We start from the raw sequence: 20,008 nt of genomic DNA on the forward strand, positions 1-20,008 counted from the left end.
TCATAAGGACTTGTGAGGGGATAACAGGCTGTGTGCCTTTGTTTCCCCTCTATTGCTCAGCCATCTAGGTGATATGCTCGAGAGAGCTCCCAGTCAGGAAGCTACTTGAACAAATGGAGGGTTGATGGCCCTTTAAAATCAGGCCTTTGTATTTAGCCCAGCTGGAGATGAAAGCCCCCTTACCGCCTGCATGTAACTGCTCAGAACGCTGCTGAATGCGTCACGGCGTCGGGAAATGATACCCGGACAAGTTCAGCATATTTAATGGGGCCCAACTTCTTGGCATGGGCGACGGAAAAATATTGGGTGGACGCAGCCAACCAAAGTGTACCCTCAACATGTGCCCTGAAGCTGCGAGACTTTTTAAGTGGAATAATTAATTGGGACATTTCTCAAAACAGAGCTGCGAGAGTGTAAAAAGAAACCATCAGGGGCTGTAGTACTAAGTAAATCGAAAGACAGCCAGAAGGCGGTCCAGAATGGAGAGGGGTGGCTGGAGCGCCAACGGCTTTTAATATTTAATTTAAGAATGCACCTGTATCCAAGGAGCAGATACTCTGCACAAAGCACTGACCACAGTTACTCTGCACAAGGTACTGGCCAAAGGGATTTTGATGAAAAAAGAAATAAGAAGTCATCTTCAATGTAATATCTGATTTTATTATCGGTTCACTATAACAAGTATAATAATAAGAAAAACAAAAAAAGACCACCACCTCAAACCCGTTCAATAATCATATTTAAGATTTACCCAGTGATTGCCCTTGTGATGTAGTTGATGGTTCGAGGACGTTGCTATTGAAACGTGAGAAACACAATGACAAGTAAGAAAGATGCGCTGTGAAGCGGGGAAGAAAATAGTCCTGCAGTGATTTCCAGTGCATAAAGCCCAGAGGCATCCATCAATTTGGCGTTAACCTCAGGATTTTAAGCACACACAGAAGACATTGGAAAAGCAAATGTTCACAAAGAGATATTCCTATTATGCATCCTTGGTTCCACGCCAATGCAGGCCATTACGCCATAATCTGAAGTGTCACTTTTAACAAGACTGTCGGAGGTGCATTATCAACATATACTCCCTGTACTCCAGGGTCAGTAGAATTATCTGATTTCCGAGGCTGTGGCTTTCTTGGCATAATTATGGACCTCTTATAAGCTACACAAACTGCTGCATAATTTGCAAACTAAGGAAAAATATTTCTATTTTATTAATTACTAAAAAAGGAGCCATACTTGGTCCAAGCAGTGGCAGGCCTTTTAAAAAGCTTATTTAACTTGAAATCCCCCAGGATTTTTTAAGAGACCCTCGCCCACCGGAATTCTCCTGTAGCATGCTTCATCATCAGTTCGGCACTCAGGCAACTAATGTGGCCGAGTAGGCTCAGCCTCCTTGCCGCGGGACACTTATAAATTAAATTGTGATTGGGATCTGTAAAGTGTGTGTCAAAATTGCCTAGTATATTTTAATCTGATTTTATTTTGTATTTGGGAATCAGAGCAATGCTCTAAAAAATTAAGAGCTGGAACTAGGGGTGGCAAAGATCCCTAACGTCATCTAGGTACTTATGGTCTACATGTTTTTAATCAACTGGGCCCGAACCGGTACTCGTGGCTTTCCACAACAGCTCTCTGTGACCGACCCTACATATATAAATACACATATAGTTTCACTGAAAAAAAACAACGTTTAAAGTAACATTATAGTTAGGGGAAATGTTCAGTTACAACATAACATTTTTAACTCTAAAACCACAGAAATTCACCCCTTACTTATCTGAGGTAACTATAACTCGTGCCCTAAGATAACTAACTTTAACTAACACCCCTGCCATGCACAGTTTTCTCATCAATAATTTCATTTAAAATGTTGCAGTGATATTGTCAATGATTTCATAGAATATATGTTAGGAGTGATGTAATATGTGGAGTAATTAACAGTGCATGACAAGGTCGCAAGTTATAGTAACCTTACGGCACAAGTTACTTGAGAACTTTAACTGGAGAATTTCTGTGGTTTTTAGAGTTTAAAACATTATGCGCCCCCCCCATGAATTAGACTGCACCCCAGTTGATGGGTCCTGGGGCCAGAAATAGCTTGTGTAGCGGGGGCCATGTGCCTCCTTCCCCTTAAAAGATACTTCGGGCCTCAAGGGATGGGGTCCCTATGGAACAAACAGCTCAGGGAGAAGGGCCATGCACCACTCTGCCCCCCCCCACCCCCAAAACAGGCATGGTCTGGCACCTACACCACTACCCTGGGCCCCGGCCCACCCCGGGCCCTCTGGGACTCCACCACCAGGCCTAGGGGATCAGAAAATCCCTATCATGCTCCATTATGTATTTTTGGTTTTTGTTTAGTCTTAAAATAGCTGCCACCACTTCCTGGTTGAGGTGGCGGCGGCCAATCAGATCTCCGTTTGAAATCTGTCAGCTCTACAGATCCTCAGCAGCATTAAATATGCAGGTTTTTTTCAAACTTAATTTCTTCTAAACAGATTTACACCAAAACACAAACATCACTCTTTCTGCCAAATTTTGTGCAAATCCATTCAGTATAAGACGCGCCTATCCAGATTTTTTAGGTAAATGCACGTCATGTTACCCCCTATACTCACAAGGTGCTTTAGTGGCCTTTTCCTCTTTTTTCTTTTTGGCGAACCACTAGGTTTAAGCCGGTTTTGTTCACAGGTCTCGCTTTGGCTATGTTACAAATGGATTGGTTCTTGACGTTTACTTGTGGGCTCTGATTATTATTAACCTAAATTAGAAGTGACCTCGTGATGTCGGATATAAAGATCAGGAGGTGTGAGCATAAAGTAATTGAAATTTTATGATTTTATTTTATTTATATTGGCATTAAGAGGGTCCGAGTGCTCTGGTTGGAAGTATTATCGTTTTAACCTCAATTTAACTAAGGTCTTGAACTTTATTGCATGTCAGATATGGAATGTATGACTAAGACATTTCTTGCCCTTGTGGAGGGCTGGTTTTTCACAATGCTCACTGCGTGCATGTACAATCAGAATCTCACCTTGGAAGTCACAGGGTGATAATATGTATTGTATGTGCATGTAAGAATTATGTACAGATAAGTAAAAGCATTATTATTGTTTTTGGTACTTGTTGCTCTGATGAAGTCGTGTTTACAACTAAACAAGTGTTGGTTAAAATGGATCAAAGCTGTTTTCGTAATGAAGCGACTCATAACGTTCGAGATCAAGTACAACGCTGAGAGATTGGACTCTTAATTATAGGTTGTGTCAAGAGGCTGCATTTAAATCCATTCAGCACTTTGGGCTGTAGCTGTGTCTAAGGTTTCTATGGAAAAATGAATGGGGAATATGAGTTTAGGCACCCCCTCTTTTTCTCAGACCCTGCAAGATCGATCACATCAAAACTATCTATGGACAAACTAGTCAAAAAGTAGCAGTTTTGGGGAAGGTTTATGGAGACAGACAGACAGACATACACACACACATGATGGCAGACATATAAAAGATATTTTCACTCTCCTCTTCGCCCCACGTATCCCGCTAAGCAGTATTGGTACAGGTGACTAACATCAATGAACATTCCCCCTGCCAAAATAGAGGCTTAGTAAATTCGGTTTCTGAAGGTGCTTAATTCAGTGAGTTTAAATACTTTCTAATGGGGCTTACTATGCCTCATAGGGTAATGTAGACGGAGACGGTAGTCACACACTGCAGGTAGAGATAAGGGGGAAGCCATTAACAAGTTAGCAAAAGGTAAATCATTCTGAAAAAAGTTCAGTGTCAAGACCCCCGATAGTGCACTTCACTTATGTCATTGAGTATCATGTCAGAGAAGGAGCTCTGTGAAACTTAAAAACGCCAAGCCGGCGTAGTATATCATACTCCTTGTGGGTGTCCAATACGTCACAATTCTTGTTGGAAGGGCACAAGCAGCTATAGCCACATACGTCAGTTGGCGGGGACGTAGGCTGCATTGTTACTGAAACAAAAACTCGTAGCAGTTGTATCCACATATGCAATGAATGAAAAAAAGGAGGAGGGAATAATAAAAGACCAAATACACAGAAAATAATAACACTACACGAATGCCAAATTAGCCTATATTTGCTAGTGTGGTTTTATACCTAATAATGGGGAAACGTGCTGGACCTTGAGGCCGATCTCAACTTAGAGGAGATCCAGGTGGTACTTCGGCAATTACCTAGAGAAAAGGATCCAGGACGCAAAGTTTTACCGGCGAAGTTTTATCCGGCCTGTCCCCTCTCCCTTAACCAGCATCTACTAGAGGTCGACCTCGAGGCCTAGGATCCTGGAGTACTTCCCCAGTCCATGAAGGAGGCTGCATCTCTATGAGGATGAAACCAGGTCCTGAAAGTTCAGATCCATCCTCCTGTTGACCGTTAACTATGATCAACATGGACATGAAAGTGCTTTGTAAGGCATTGGCACTCAAATGACGCTCAGTATTACACAAATACCAATGCAAGTTCAAACCTATAAACCTCCGGAGGTTAACCCATGTTTTACATGAGGTGGAGGGAGAGGAGGAGCACGCCATTGTATCCATAAATATTGCATATAGTCTATGATACCGTAGACTGGCATTTCAGTTCCTCATGCAGGTGCTGGCTGCACTGGGAATGGGACCGCACTTTAGAGCCTGGGTGAGACAGCTTTACACTTGCCCCACTGCTGATTGGCTGATTGGTAGAGGGATGCGTTAGGCCTGCTCTCTCTCCCCCCTGCTCTTCGCTAGCAACCTAGAGTCAATGGCCATTTGGATCCAACAGGAGATGGATCAATGGGGGATTAAAAGAGGCAACGTCTAGCACCCTAGAGTCAATGGCCATTTGGATCCAACAGGAGATGGATCAATGGGGGATTAAAAGTGGCAACGTTACCCATCAAGTGTCACTTTAAGCTGATGACCCCTTTTTTTATTTGAAAGCACCCACACATTCCATGCCCCTGCTTTTGGAATGCTTGGCCACATCTGGGGGAGCTCTCTGGCCTACGGATCAACTAGAAGCTGTCTTTTTTCTTACCTCTAGGATCTCTCCTCCCCGGTTGTCGGAGTCCTTACCGGCAGTGGTAAACTGAAAGATTTCGTTATCTGGGTGTGGGCATCGCACACACTGAGCAGAAATGTTTGTAATACAATATCCTGCGGTCCTCCGCCCAATTCTGGAACACTCTTTTCCTTTGCCTCATGTTGCGGGTAACTATCTCTAAAATGGTCTTTTTACCTAAATGCCTTTACTCCATTCAACACTCGTTTGACCGTCTACCCCCAGACGTGTTCCGGCAGGTGCATTCACTAATTTCCTCCCTGATCTAGGCACGGGTGACGCAATAGGGTGATTAGAGATCTTCTTTTTTACCCATTGGAGGAGAGAGCCAGCCTCAAACCTAGAGAAGTATTTTTTAGCATCTCAATTGCAGCATGCGGCGCATTGGTACACAGAAGGGGAAACCTGGGAGCAGAGGCTCTTGTCAGACCCCACCGGAGGTTTTGCTATTCTACAGATCCTGATGGCGGGTGGTAGAGATGTTTGCCATGTGCCTTACTTGATCAAACATACTGCCTTACTCTGGGAGCACACTGTGAAATTGAATTTAAGGGATTTTCCTGCCTTTAGGATGCTTACGGACTCAGTGAACTTGTCCGCCTGGCGGGAGGCGGGTTGCGAGACACTGGGCGACCTCTATACCAATGAGGAATTTATTTCACTCAATGCCGTTAAGACTAGTTTCAACTTGTGGGTGGGGCATTTTTAACAAAATGCTACTCTAACCTCTACAGTTAAAGAGATATGGCTGACATTCCCGGCCCAAGCTCTTCATTCAGCTTCAGAGACTTTCTTGAGTTGGGGGGAGGGCGTTATTTAATCTCCTTATTTTATAAAGCCATGAAAGCTGACTGGCCTCAACTGCTCCCCCATGCCAGGGAGGCCTGGAACAGGGAGCTGGTAACTCAGATTGAGGACTTGCAGTGGGCTAGGATGTGCGGCCTGGTGAAGTCCATTTTGAGCAATGCCAGATTCAATGCCAAATCGAGCAATGCCTTTCGTTTTCTACACTGCACTTACATGACTCCATGGTCTATGCTGCCATCCCCCTGATGTGTCCTTTTTACATTTGATGTGGTTGTGTCCGTCAGTTCACGCATCTTGGTTGAGTGTGGTTGACTGAGTGATGCCCACCGTGGCTATTCCATGTCCAGCTATTCCATGTCCGGAAGAACCCACCGCCTGCCTTTTGGGATTCGCCCGTATCCCCAATGGTCTGAAAATCGCGTTCAAGTTCTTACAATTACTCCTGCTGCTTGCTAAGAGTTGAGTGGCAATTACATGGATGGGCACTGTAGGGCCTAGTTTGGAGTGATGGGATACGGATGTTGCTGAATGGGTGGGGGCAGAGGAGATTCAGCTGAAAATGTGTAGACATGATGACAAAATGGGAGCGTTGCTTTCAGATTTCTTAGACTCCTCCAGCTCTTGGCGGACCTACAAAACTGTGGACAATGATTTATTTGATTTAAAAAAATGCTTGATGTTTTATATGCAACAACCTTGTATATTTCTACCCAACATGCAGAGTAGGTGGAGGTATCAATTCCTGTGCAATTACATTATGTATATTAATCTTCGCTATATATGTCTGTGTCCTTCATTCACCCATGCCACTACTCCCTATTACGGTGTTGCTCATGGCACTTGTGAGTGTGTAATTGTTGCTGTAGAAATGTTATGTAAACACCCAATAAAAGCTGTATTAAAAAAATGCGCATAAACTTCTGGGTATACCGAGAGGAGCTTTGTGGTCAATGCAGAGCGCAAAATAGTACTGCTCGATACAGTATATGGAGTTGTAGACTCTGTAGTCATGTTGTTCATTTTCCCATGGATAACTACAGAATATTATTGTTCAGTCCAGTCTAACGTGTCTGCAGATGATAAATCTACCATTGCTCTTTTTCAAAGAGGATACTCTCTGGCTTTTTGTTGGGATTCTCTGCTCTCTTGAAGATGACCCATTTGAGGTCCTCCACAGTATGGTTTGATTCTAGGTAATGGTTACTAATTCTCATCAATCAGTACTTGAAGAGCTCTGATTAGCACCCGTGAGGGTACCTTCCTCAAGTCCGTTAGCGAGGGCGATGTTCAGAGGTAAGAAGGGAGGGCTTGATGGCGAGGTCGGAGCAGGAGCAGCCTCTGCTGCAGCGGATGTGCAGTATCCGTGCCAGGGCAAGGCAGGCGGAGCGAAGGTTTCTGGATGGTTGGTGGAAGTTCAGGCGGTTGTTCATGTATGCTGGTCCTTGGTCGTGCAGGTGTGTGTCAGTAGCTTGAATTGGCATCTTTTCTGGATGGGGAGATAGTGGAGATTCCTCCAGTGTTTGGAGATGTGAGACCATTTGAGCAGGTTGATGATCAATCTTGCCGTTGAATTCTGTATCGTCTGGAGCCTTCTTATGAGATCAGTGGTTGTTCCTGTATACAGTGTGATGCAGTAGTCCAGACGGCTGGTGATTAGGGCTTGTGCTTATGGAGAACCATTGAAGATTCTTCTGAGCTTATGGAGAGTGTGGAAACAGGCAGAGGAGACTGTGTTGATCTGTCTTTTCATGGTAAGTTTGTTGTCCAGGATGATGCAGAGGTTGCAGGCGTGGTCTTTTGGTGTGGGGCGGGTCCAAGTTCAGTATACCACCAGGTGTCATTCCAGAAGGAGGCATGGTTGCCAAATATCAGCACTTTGGTTTTGGATGTGATGAGCGTCCAGGCTGAGATGTTCTTCATACAGTTGTGGAAATTGGTCTTGGTGGTGGTGGAGTCCACTGAGAGCGAGAAAATGAGCTAGGTGTAGTTAGTGCAGGATAGGATGTTGATACAATGGGCTTTGACAATGTCTGCTACAGGCATGCATTATGTAGATGTTGAAGAATCTACCTTGCGGTGTAGGGATTCCAATGGGGGGGAATATTTGTGGCATAAGGGATCACTGTCTTGGTGTATAATAGAGCCTTCCTCCAGTATTGAAGGGGGGTTCTCAATAGGGATGGGCAGTCTGGAGGTATCCTGGCTCTTGGTAATAGTAAGGAGTGTAATTCGCCACGATCTATACTCTGATGTGAGAACCCAATCTCCTGTAGATTTCTCCCTGCTGTCCAGTATGACAGCCATTGGAGTTGGCTGGCACAGTAGTAGCTTCGGAAATCAGGAACTCCTAAGCCACCACTGCGTGTCTCCAGTTGGAGTTTGCGAGGACTGATCCGTTGTCGCCCAGCTCTCCAAATGAGTGTCATCAATATAGCATTTCATGTGTTAAAAATAGATTGGGGGAGAACCACAGGTATATTTACAAAATAATATAGGAGGCGGGGCAGCATCACCATTTTTGATACGGCAAATCTGCCCATCACTGAGAGTGGCAGCGAAGCCCAGAAAGTCACACTGGCATGGAGGGCTGTAATGGATCGGACTATATTACCCTTGATCTGGTCCGTCTGTGTCCTATAGACCTGGATTCCCAGATATTTGAAGGTGGAGGGGGCTACCGGTATTGTGTAATTTCCAAACTATATGTGAAATGGGTGTTGTGAGTCCCGGAAAAAAATAAGCAATCGATTTCTCTGGGTTTATAGCCAGTCCTGACAGCTGTTCAAAAATGGCAAAAATGGCGGGGAGAGAGGCATTATCCACTGTCGTATCTCATAAATATAACAGTATATCATCTGCATAGATTGATATTAGGTGGCGAGTCCCAGCAATCGGAATTCCGAGCTAATCCGCTGGTTGTCTAAGGGCCAGTGCTAGGGGCTCTAGTGCGAGTACAAATAATAATGGGGATAGCGGGCATCCCTGCCTGGTGCCCTTATGGATAGTGCATGTGCCGGGAATGAAACGGGGAGTGCGTGCTCTAGCTGTGGGGGACGTATACAATAAACTGACCCACTTAAGGAATATGTCTGGAAAACCAAATTGTTGCAGTGTCATGCACATAAAATCCCAGGAGAGGGAGTCAAAGGCCTGCTTAAGGTCCAATGCTATGCATCCTGCAGATTGATATTCTCGAGGGGTGGCTTGCATTAGTGTAGATTGTAGACGTCTGATATTCAGTGAAGTGCTGCGATTCAGTAAAAATCTGCATTGGTGCTCATGTATCAGCCTAGTAAGATGTGGTTGTATAGGTCGGGAGAGCGACATCTGCTTGGTCCCGGCTCTGGTGGCCTGATGAATTAGGGAGTCCCCCCATCCCGAAGGAGTCGGTAAGAAACCTTGGTGTAATGCTGGACTCTAACCTCTCGTATAAGACCCATGTCAACAAGGTCACAGGGAGGTGCTTTGGCTTACTGAAGGTTCTTCGTAAGGTCCTAGACCTTCTCCCCCCCGCAGCCCGAAAAACTATTGTCCATGCTATGGTGACTCCACACCTTGATTATGGAAATGCCATGTTGAAAGGACTAAATCAAAAAGCCCTTCATCAACTGCAGTGCGTGCAGAATGCCGCCGCTCGCCTAGTGCTTGGGCTCCCGCGTAGAGCCTCGGGGAAGTCAGCCCTGGCTAAACTTCATTGGCTCCCTATTAGGGAGCGAATAAAATTTAAAGTCCTCAGCTATGCGCATCGCATTGCTCAAGACAAAGGCCCGGACTATCTAAAAGATCTCCTTATTATTCATCGTCCTATCCGGAACCTAAGATCTTCTGGCGTGATGTTATCTAAAACTCCCCGCATCCTTAGGGCCAGAATGGGCGGACGCTCATTTAGGTATCTGGCCTCCTAACACTGGAACGCACTCCCTCTGCATCTTAGGATGGAGCCGTCTGAAATTAGATTCCGGAGGAAACTAAAAACACACTTGTTTCCCACTCTGTAAGTCCTGCGGCCTGGCATCATCGGCCCCTTGGGTAATATATCAGCAGTTAGCGCAGGGACACACTGTTCCTTGTGTAGCCAGGCGCTTTACAAATGATTTATCATTATTAAAATGATTTATTATTAGCTAGGGCTTTATTTAGAATTTTATACTCAGTGGACAGTAAGGAGAGAGGCCTATAATTAGGGAGCTCTAAGGTATCTCGGCCTAGGTTAGGTATCGACGTGACCAGGGCCTGCATAGTAGATTCTGGCAGATGACCAGTCTCAAAGGCTACCTTATAGACAGGCTACTGGGTGGGGACTAAGGTCTCTGAGTAAGTCTGGTAAAACTCCACTGAGAGACCATCTATCCCAGGGGTTTTGTTGCGATTTAACCCCTAAATGGCAGCGCGGATTTCATTTTGAGTATTAGGACCATCAATGTCCTTTTTCACTGCCTCAGGGATCACTGGAAAAGGCAGGTCCTGCAGAAATGCTGCCACGGAACGACTGTCGGGTCGGGGGGTTCTGTTCATAAAAGGCAGTGTTGATTTCCCTTTGTGTGTGAACTATCTGTCCTGCCCAGGTGTGGATACTGGTTATGACAGGGGGGTCTGGCCTGTCCCTAACCAAGCGGGCCAGTAGTGCACCCGATCTATAAGCATCAGTGTGTTTCCGTTGAAGGAATGCGTTATGGTCAATGGTCCGTAATGTTTCCAATGTTTCTGCATGATCTATGTGGGCATCTTGTAACGTCGCTCGTTTTTCTGGATCGGCTAACGCTTCCTGTTCTAGTGTGTTTAAGCGCTGTCTATAGTTTTCAACCGTTGGTGTGTCTCCTGTCTTGCCCCAACTACTTGGCCTATCGATGCTCTCCGTACTACTACTTTCAGGGCATCCAGTCAACCAGGTTGGAGGAGGCTGTGTTCCAGTTTTCAGTCAAGTAATTAGTGATACAGTTAGAGAGGGTCGTGCGGAACGGGCCATCCTCTAGTAGTTGCGGGTTCAGTTTCCAAGTAGGAACAGGGGTGGGTACTAGGCCCCATCCTATTGTGAATTCTAGAGGGTTGTGATCGGAGAATGTTTTTGCTAAATAAGTGGAGATCGCTCGGGAGCAAATGAACCTGTCAATTCTAGAGTGCAAACAGTGTACAGAAGAATAGAAGGAATAGAAGGAATATTCTTTATGATTTGGGTGTAGGTGTCGCCATGAATCAGAGAGTATCCAACCATCCGTCCATGTGGTGAAGTAATCGACCAGTTTACTGGTGTTTGTACCTTGGGGGGGGGGGGGGGGGGGGAGACCTATCTAAGGCCGTGCTAGAACTGCATTCCAGTCCCCACCCAAGATCCAGGGTATGCCAACCCAGTCGGCCAGCACTGTACCCAATCGGCGCAGAAACTGGTCCTGGTCAAAGTTAGAGGCATAAATGTTAATCAGGACCACTAAGGAGCCGTCTAGAGTGCCCTTCACCAAAACGTATCTGCCCTGATCGTCTACTCTTCTGTCTAGCTCCAGGAATGGGACCCCTTGGCGTATCCAAATGGTCGCCTCCCCCTAGCGAAGGCGGAGTAATTGGTAGAATAAATGTACCCACTCTATTTTTTGCGCATTTTTGTGCCTCAGAATCGGTTAGGTGAGATTCTTGGAGGAATGCTATTTGTGCCTTACGTTGAAGAAGGTATGCATGAATACGATGCCTTTTCTGGAAGGCCTCTAGGCCACGTACGTTCCATGTGACGAAGTTGTACATCCCTGTGGTACTAACATTACCTGGCATGTCTGGGCCCGACGCATTTGATCAACATTTGACCAACAAAATCTGCAGCAGGGAAGGGTCAGGGATTTTGTTATGATGCCTAGCCTGAGTACAGTACTCCTTCCTACTGGGCTTTCCTATCCCTCTCTTCTTTTTTCCCTCTTTACCCTCTGGCGGTGCTTTCCTTTCCTTCTTTATTACTCTCCTAAGAGTTAACTATACCGTAAAAAGAAATGTATATGACTGATGTAAAACTCATAAAATCCCAATAATTTTTTTTTTTAAATCAACAACAAAAAAATCAAGAGAGCCTCAAAACCAACAGTTACAAAAAACTGACAGATAAGAACAGCCTACTGAAATTCAGCAGTTTCCACCCTCAACCACTACTATGTGAGATTCTCCCCTATGGTCAATTCCTACAGATCTGGAGAAACTGTAATCATATCAATGATTTTAAACTATAGCTCGAGGCGCTCACAATGAAACTAAAGAATAGAGATTATCCAGACTTGATCATCTCCAAGAGCTGTAAGCAAGCCAGGAAGCAGAACAGGGAGGGGCTTCTTGATCCATCACCTAAAACTAATGAAAGTAACACCTTAACTTGCGGGACCACATACAACATAGCCTTAAACTATGTCACGAAGATCATTAACAAAAATGGATGCATTAAATGTTGAAAAGCGGAGATCTGAACATAAAATAGGCAGTAATCAAACGTTATTGTAATCTAATGTAATCTAATGTAAAATAGCTCTTCTATAGCGCGTTCTATCAATCCAAGGAGCATCTTGGCGCTTAATACCAACCCAGAATGGAAAAGGTGGCCGAATCAGAGTTGAGAGTTAACTCGTTGAGCCACTAGGAGGGATTATTACATATATTTTTTGACTGATGAGGACATGCTGCATTTATATTACGGCATTATTCCAAGTATTACATGGGACCAGATGAGGAAGAAGACAACTGTCAGTTCTGAAATAGATGTTTGTATCCCTTTTATTTTTAGGTGAAAAGTTTTGGGAAATGCAGCTACCTAAGATCAAGAATGTAGATGATTGAGGAGGAGCCAAGCTGGCGACCGCGATGGCCGCTTAGGCTCTCAGCTCCGCCGTCTTCCCTGATTTGCGTACACATCCTGAAACTAATCCTGACCCCGAGGCGCATTTTCGTGGAGGGGAAGTGTTGCAGCTTTCGGTGACGTGCTCCCGAGATTTCCACCAGCGGTAGAACCGGAGAAATGTTCCCGCTCTATATCCGGCCCTCATCAGCCGTGAAACCGGGGCTTTGTGTGCGAGGGATGGCCAGCCCCTGATGCAACAACAACGGCCGCCTGCAATGGGTAGGAGTCGGCCGACCGGAGTGATTCACCCGCACTGCTTAACCTTTGATGCAATTCTCCAGCCCACCAAGCGGGTCAAGTGCTGGCGGAACATCAAAGAACCGGGGGATTACACTTTATTTGGGTTTTTCCGCCCATGCACCGCTCGGATATTCCTTCCATCTCTCCCGACGTAAATTTGGGCGCCATTTTGTGCAACTCGGGATCTGTGCTTGGGCTCTGAGGGCTCTAGCGTGCGGTAGAGATCCTGTCGCCTGCTGAGGCCGCTTCTGTAACATTTCCTGAGACGCCATGGAGTTCGCCACCCCTGCAACCGCGACTCGATTGTGCTCCGATGGGGGGCGAGAAGGCGCCCGATTGGATGCATGGGACAGCGACATCCTGACTAATGTGGCGAGGCCTGCTGAGGAGCCTTTGGTGAGGACGAGTGCCGTGGATTGTGCTCATGGGACGAAGCCGGGGATCGGGGATGTTTTGGCTGCTCTCGGTGCCCTTTGCTTCGCCCTGGACTGCGGTGCCCGCGACCTGGGGAGAAAACTAGTTGCCATTATTCCCGCTGTGGGATACGCTCTACGGGACTGTTCGTGCGTCCAGGACACTGTGCCACACCCTACACTTGAGCGATGTGTCATGATTCTCCCGGTGGGTATGGTGATGTTCGAGGGCCAGGATCCTATAACGACTACGGGACTGCTTGCTGCCGATGGGGACTGGGGCTTATTGCTGCGCATGGAACTCTCTCACGGTGCCCTTGACTGCAAACTGTTGTTTACGGCTGGCTTTGGTGGGCAGCCCACCGAATTCTCCTGGTCACCTTTGTTGCCCACGTCGATTAACATGGTGACTGGCCGGCTGTACTCCGTTGGTGCACTCGATCGCACGGGACAGGGCTGAGATTGCTTCCTTGATTACTGGCGTTTGATAACCTGGTGACTATGTGGGGCACGAACTGCATTGACTGAAACTGATTTCGCTTCTGTGTTGATTTGATGGTCCGGGGCTCGGGGGGTGGGTGGATGGGAGCTGGTATAATGATTTCTCTCCTCCTCTGCTTTCTCTCTCTCTTGTCTTACTACATTTCGAGTCTCTTATTTAGGGAGACAGGCACACTGCTGGGGGGGGGGGGGTAGGCCGTGGCCTTCTGCAGGGGTGCGGAGTGGGGGGTTGGGGGGGGGGGATTTTTCTTTCTAGTTCCTTGCTTCCTCCTTGGTTCTATGGCCCTCTCTTCTTTTTCCGCATTACCGTTTCCTATGGTTCCCTTAGAATTTTCGGTTTTTGAGGGGTGAACGTTGGTTTATTATGAAACGTGACTGTGCTGGGGACTATCCTGATTTGTATGCCTAACCTTTCTCCCCTACTGCATTTGTGTTGCTCGTTGACCTTCCACTTTATGCTGGCTAACTGCAGGACCTGAAACGATTGTTTGGCATTGATCCTGTGATTTTTAGACTGAAAAACGAGCATTCCTTAATCCGGACTGCCTATATACATACTTGCATATACGTTATGTCCTGACCTTGCTGGAACACCTGACCATGTGCTGCTATGTTTTCTTAACATTGATTTGCTATCGTCATGACTTGCTTAGTGGTCGGCCAGGGTTGTTGTATGCCTCTGCCTGTAATTGCTTTTTACGAATAATAAAGGTTCTCCAAAAATTAAAAAAAAAAAAAAAGAGTGTAGATGATTATGGAGAATTTTGTTGCATCATGATTCAAACAAACAGAAAGAAAAATATAAAATAAAATAGCCAATATCAGCCAAACGAAGGACCCTGGAGATAACTTTAACTCTAGCAGCACATATTACTAGGAGGTACAATACTGCCACCCTTAGGGTAAAGAATTGTGTTTCAGAAACTTGCATCAATCAGTTCTTAATTTACACAATGCACGTGCAGGGTCCAAAGCGTTTCTTAGAAGGCGTAGAGTCTAGCTTCCAACTCAGCATTTTTCTTACTTCACTTCCTTCCTCTTAATGTCACTCTTGCAGGTTCTTTTTTACTCCTGCTCCCTCCCTCGGTCACTTTCACCATCATCCGGGTCTCTTTTCTTGCATTCGCTCCCTTGCTCAAATTATGACAATGACAAATAAATTACAGACTGGTTGAAGTGATAATATAAGCAGCGTCGTAGCACTGGTCCAGCAGACTGTTTGCGAAGTCCTGCCAATGTTGTATGTCTTTAACGCAGATTCAATCTTTAACATTTTACAATTGAGTTATTCTGTTTATTTCACAATTCACACTATGAGCACTTAGCGTTTACCTTGTTATTGGGGTTCTTTAAGGCAAATCCTCGGTACCAACCTAAAGAGGACAAAAAAGATTAGAGTTAGGCTTTCCCCATACTTTCAGAATAGTAGTAACTTTAAAAACATTTATACATGAATGCACTACATAGAAATCTGTTTCTTCAAAACCGAATGCACTGAAGGAGGCCCTCTCTAATAAAAGTAAATATACCAATGACACGAGAGGTAGGGCACCGGCATACACGTGTTTAGACAGTAAACTACTTGTTTGAGGCAGGGCGGACGTAGCGTACCCAAAGAGGTATTATCCACAGTGTATTTCTCAATATAGTTTCATATTGTATGGCTTGGACTACGCACTGCTGACTTTGAAAATGAATACGCGGCATTTTAGGAATGTTGTGCGAATGCAGCTCGCTGCTCCGTTCATCTGTAGAGAGGGAAGCCGACTCCATGGCCAGACAGGAAGATATTGAATTTTAGGGTGGGGGGTGGGGGTTGGGGAGAAGACAGGGATTGAGGGGGGGGAGAGAATACAGGGATTGAGAGGGGTTGTGTCATTGTGAGTATATATTAGGTTGCTATCCCAAAGGCTGAAGAAGTTAAAGGACAGAGTGCCAGTCGGGCGCTGGTGGGTACCTTACAGAGTTGATGAGGTGAAGAACGCCAACAGGAAGTCTGCCCCTGTGGGGTTCCCTGGGCGCTCTCTCCTCTGACAGCGGGGGCCATGCTCTTTATTGGAATGCCCCTGTAGCATCTTTTCTGAGTGAGAAGAAGCAGCTTACACGTTTATTGAGTCATTAACCCCACGTTCGCATTTAGGTACGGAAGTGCAATAGCGACACAGACCAGCCCCGCAGGAATAAGCCACATTTACCAAATAGTTTGAATGCTAGAATGAATGTGTGACTGGGCCTAAACCCCTGTCAGGGGCGGCTTTAGGCATGTGCAAGCTGTGCACTTGCACAGGGCCACCAAACCCCAGGGGCCACCACGCCAATATATATCCTTAATATAATATTCCTCTGAGGATGGGTGCATATTTGCGTGGCGGCTCCTGGCAGGGATTTGGCGGCCACCGGCTCTGTTCCACTTCCAAATATCCTGACCCCTCCCCCTCCCCCCCCCCCATCTTCACTGGCCTCAACGCTCCTCCTCGCCCGCACCCCCTCTTCCGGGGGCCCCCTACCTACGCTACCTGCCCAGGGCCACCATGAGCCTAGAGCCGCCCCTGCCCCTGTAGCCAGAGGTCTTAAAGATGATCCAAAAAAGAGAGTTCATGTCAGTCAGTGGCCTAAATAAAAATACCAGAGATCTGTGGGAAGCCACTAAAAGCATTAGTTAAGCAGGCATTTCAGCCTTACTCTATGAAATAGGTATCCAACCTCAAGTTTGAAAACTCCCTTAGAGCCATATCAGCTTGCGTGTAGCTGCCTTGGCCAATGTGTCAGCTGAAACAGCTCCGTTAACATTTTGACACTAATGCAGACATGCAATGTCCATTAGAAATTCAAAAGAAAAAAACTTAGTGGAGTCCCAATGGGACTTTCTGGAGAAAAATCCAATCACATATTCTAAGCATTGCTCAGACTAGTGCTTCTCGGAATCTAAGAGGTTACGTAAAAGTAAATAGTGGATGCAACAGGGGAGTTCTGCTATAGCCATACTCAAAGGTATTTCGGATTGTGGCTCCTCATGTTTACTTGCTGAATTGACTTGTGCTTCAAAGATGCTTCTAAGGGCTTGATTATGAGCTGCTCTTTATATTACGACCAGTGCGTAAAGCCCTGTTTACGCACAGGTCAGAATTAAGAGTTAAAAGTTATTCAACGCATCCGATAATTATTATCAGATGTGTTAAATACCTCAAGCTTTGTTAAATTTCAGCAGTATAAAGCTGATGAAATTTAACAAGGGAAATGTGTAATGTATTTACCATACCATATGGATTTTAGTGTTTTAAACAACAAAATCTGCATATTCCCCAATAACTCGTAATAGGTGCTATTTATCGCACTCAATAAATAACGAATGCCAGGGTATCATTATTTACCTGCATTACAGGTTATTAGAACATTGGATGTGGAGCACTCCATTGCAGACAAAGGAGTGCTCCTTGCTTCTACGGGCCGGTAAAGGCCCGCAGAGCAATATTCCAATGTTGTTTAAACCAAGATCTCTCGAAGTCAGAGGGGATTACTCCAAGAGGCCTTTGTTTAATTTGTTAGAACATTATGTCCTCTAGTGGCAGAATGTTTTAATAGCCTTAAAGCCCTTCGTAGCTGGGCTATACCGGCTATTAAAGTCTTGCTCCCTTGTTAAAGGCCCTCACCTTGGGCTTTTAACTCTGAAGTGGGCTTTTAATAGCCGGTATAGCCCGCTACGGTGGGCTACAAGGCTATAATATAATCCATCAATTGATACATGCTTATAAAAAAAGAACAACATGTTTGTTAGAATCACAGTTAATATAGTAATAATACAACAAGTATGTTCCAAAAAGGAAAATCCCTATTCTAAATAAGATAGATTAATGAGAGAAAAAGCTGTCAGAGAAAAAGTTGTCAGCTGGGAAACCCATTATAGAGTTCTGATGAGAGAGAGTAAAATAAGCACAAGCATGAACCCTTTGCATTATAAGCTGGAAAATATTCTCAGCTCCAATATATCAGCAGACAATTCAGTAAAGTCTGAGTACGGCAGCCTCTCATTAAGAACGAATAAATGAATGAATGAATTTGGCATTTGTACAGCGCATGGCTACCAGAAAGGCCTCCCAGCACTAAAGACAGAGTCATCACCAAACTACAGCTGAACATTCAGGGAAACAGAAGGGTTTTCAGGAGTTTGCGAAAGGCAAGATGGTTGGCTTTAAGCCGAATATAGACTGGTAGCTGATTCCAACATTTCTACCACTCCGAACTCTGTTTATCCTAGGGACAGCTGCCAGATGTTTCTTCCCAGAATGCAAAGATCTTTTAGGGAGGTAGGGAGACGAGGCATCAGACACTCAAAGGAGTGCCTCTGGTCAGAGAAGGTATCCTACTCTACTCTACTCTAGGAACACACACTAATATAAACACACAAACTCTAAATTGCAGCATTATTTTTTTCCGTCATCTTCTCCCTACAATAGAATATCAGCAAACTCATGGGAATAAGCAAAGTCCCCAGTTTCTCATAGGAGCACAATCAGCTTTCAGACATTGAACCATGAAAAGTTACACAGTTGATGTTTTACAGTCCAGACAGTTCTTCCCATGAATAATCCTTCCAATCAGCTCCTCTTCTCTCGGTAAGGTACTCACTATCAGTCGTCTGATACATAACAAATGCCTATTCACTACCTAACAGAAGGCTTCTGGCAAAATACAGCATTTGAAATGTAAAAAACCATTGTGCGCAAACAACTAACATGGCATCAACAGCTAGGCTAGCTTAAATCAGCACTTTTATTAATTTGCAGGCTGATTACATTTAAGTATGATTACCTACTACAAATTTTGCATCTAATATGTTTTTTTAAACGTAAACTTAGCACATTGTTAGTAAAATCATTTTGTATAAAATTTGCGTCAACAGTTTTATCGGATGAGACAGCAGGCAAATCTCTACGAAATGGGACAAAAAGCCGATTAGAGACTACATTTATATGTACTGAGGCCATACTTAGGATTGCTGACTGGAGGACAAGTGATGGAAGCCGGACATGTAAGCAGACTCATTTACAGCACAAACACTGCAAAATGGTGAGGCCATCTAGAATGATCAGTGGCAAAGCTAAGACCACACCATTGAGAGGACTCTAGAAACAGAATAGTGATCTCTGGCTGCACTGTGGATACTAGTCTGCCAGTCGCAGGAGTTGGCCTAAAACACAAGTGCTGTGTGTAAGATATAGAAACTGTGCACCAAATGAGAATAATTCATTCTTAGTGGGAGGTGGTCTGTGGGTGACAGGAGGAGGCTGCAGAGCAGCTTTACGCTGGTGACCAAAGGGGGCTATATTGTTGATATTAGCAGGATACAATAGCAGCTAAAAACAATGATTTGTCTGCACCACCACTCGAAGATGGCCAAAGTACACTAGACAGTAAATTAACATTGAACTCCAGGTGAGCAGAGAATCCAAAAGCGTAAAGTGGCACAGAGTTAATCACAGGTCCAACTTTCGACAGAGGCAACATCACAAAACACTGCTTGTGGTGATGAATGAAAGACTTATGTCCATAAATACTAAAATTAACTTGCTATCCATTAGAACCGATCTTCTCAAAGAGTGTATGGACAAGCAGGCAACGCTACAATGGCCATGCTACAAGTCTTAGACCTGGAAGACTGTACTACTGGCCAGTCTTAATAAATCCTTTAAATGTAGGGTGTACTGGAGATGCAAAGAGAAAGAGGAGGTAGAAACGCGAGTCATACTTAATAATATCAGGACTGCCAGAGACCACAGCTATCGACAAGCCGGAGACATTTATGGAGTTACTCCTGACAGACTTCTTTGTCAGGACAGACATTTCCAATGTCGTAATTATCAAAAAGTTGCATAGATCACGTATTCTCAGGCCACCTCCTGGTGCCCATCTCAGACCCAAAAGAGCCACACTATCATAGTACTCCATCTGACATAGGAAATGGAGTAAATCAACTCTCTCAATCTACACAGATTGTACTCTCACGGTGCAAGAGACGCATGATTATTCCTTCAATCAGTGAAGGAGAAATTTGGGAAGGACAAAATACAACTCCAGATGAAGAGTGGAGAGATGGATTGCCCTCCAGAGAAACAGATA

At 45.1% G+C, this 20,008-nt stretch overlaps 1 protein-coding gene across 1 annotated transcript in view; it reads right to left on the minus strand.

Annotated features, from left to right (window-relative positions):
* The window catches only part of DOCK4 (dedicator of cytokinesis 4), a 1,616,764-nt gene that overhangs the window by 1,240,084 nt on the left and 356,672 nt on the right, over positions 1–20,008 (minus strand). The window contains exon 3 of the mRNA XM_086919301.1: positions 15,224–15,264. Within this exon, the coding sequence (XP_086775427.1) occupies positions 15,224–15,264 (41 nt within the window). The remainder of the gene's footprint in view (positions 1–15,223; positions 15,265–20,008) is intronic.

The sequence above is a fragment of the Lissotriton vulgaris genome, chromosome 1_1, assembly GCF_964263255.1.
Source record: "Lissotriton vulgaris chromosome 1_1, aLisVul1.2, whole genome shotgun sequence".
Lineage (NCBI taxonomy): Eukaryota > Metazoa > Chordata > Amphibia > Caudata > Salamandridae > Lissotriton > Lissotriton vulgaris.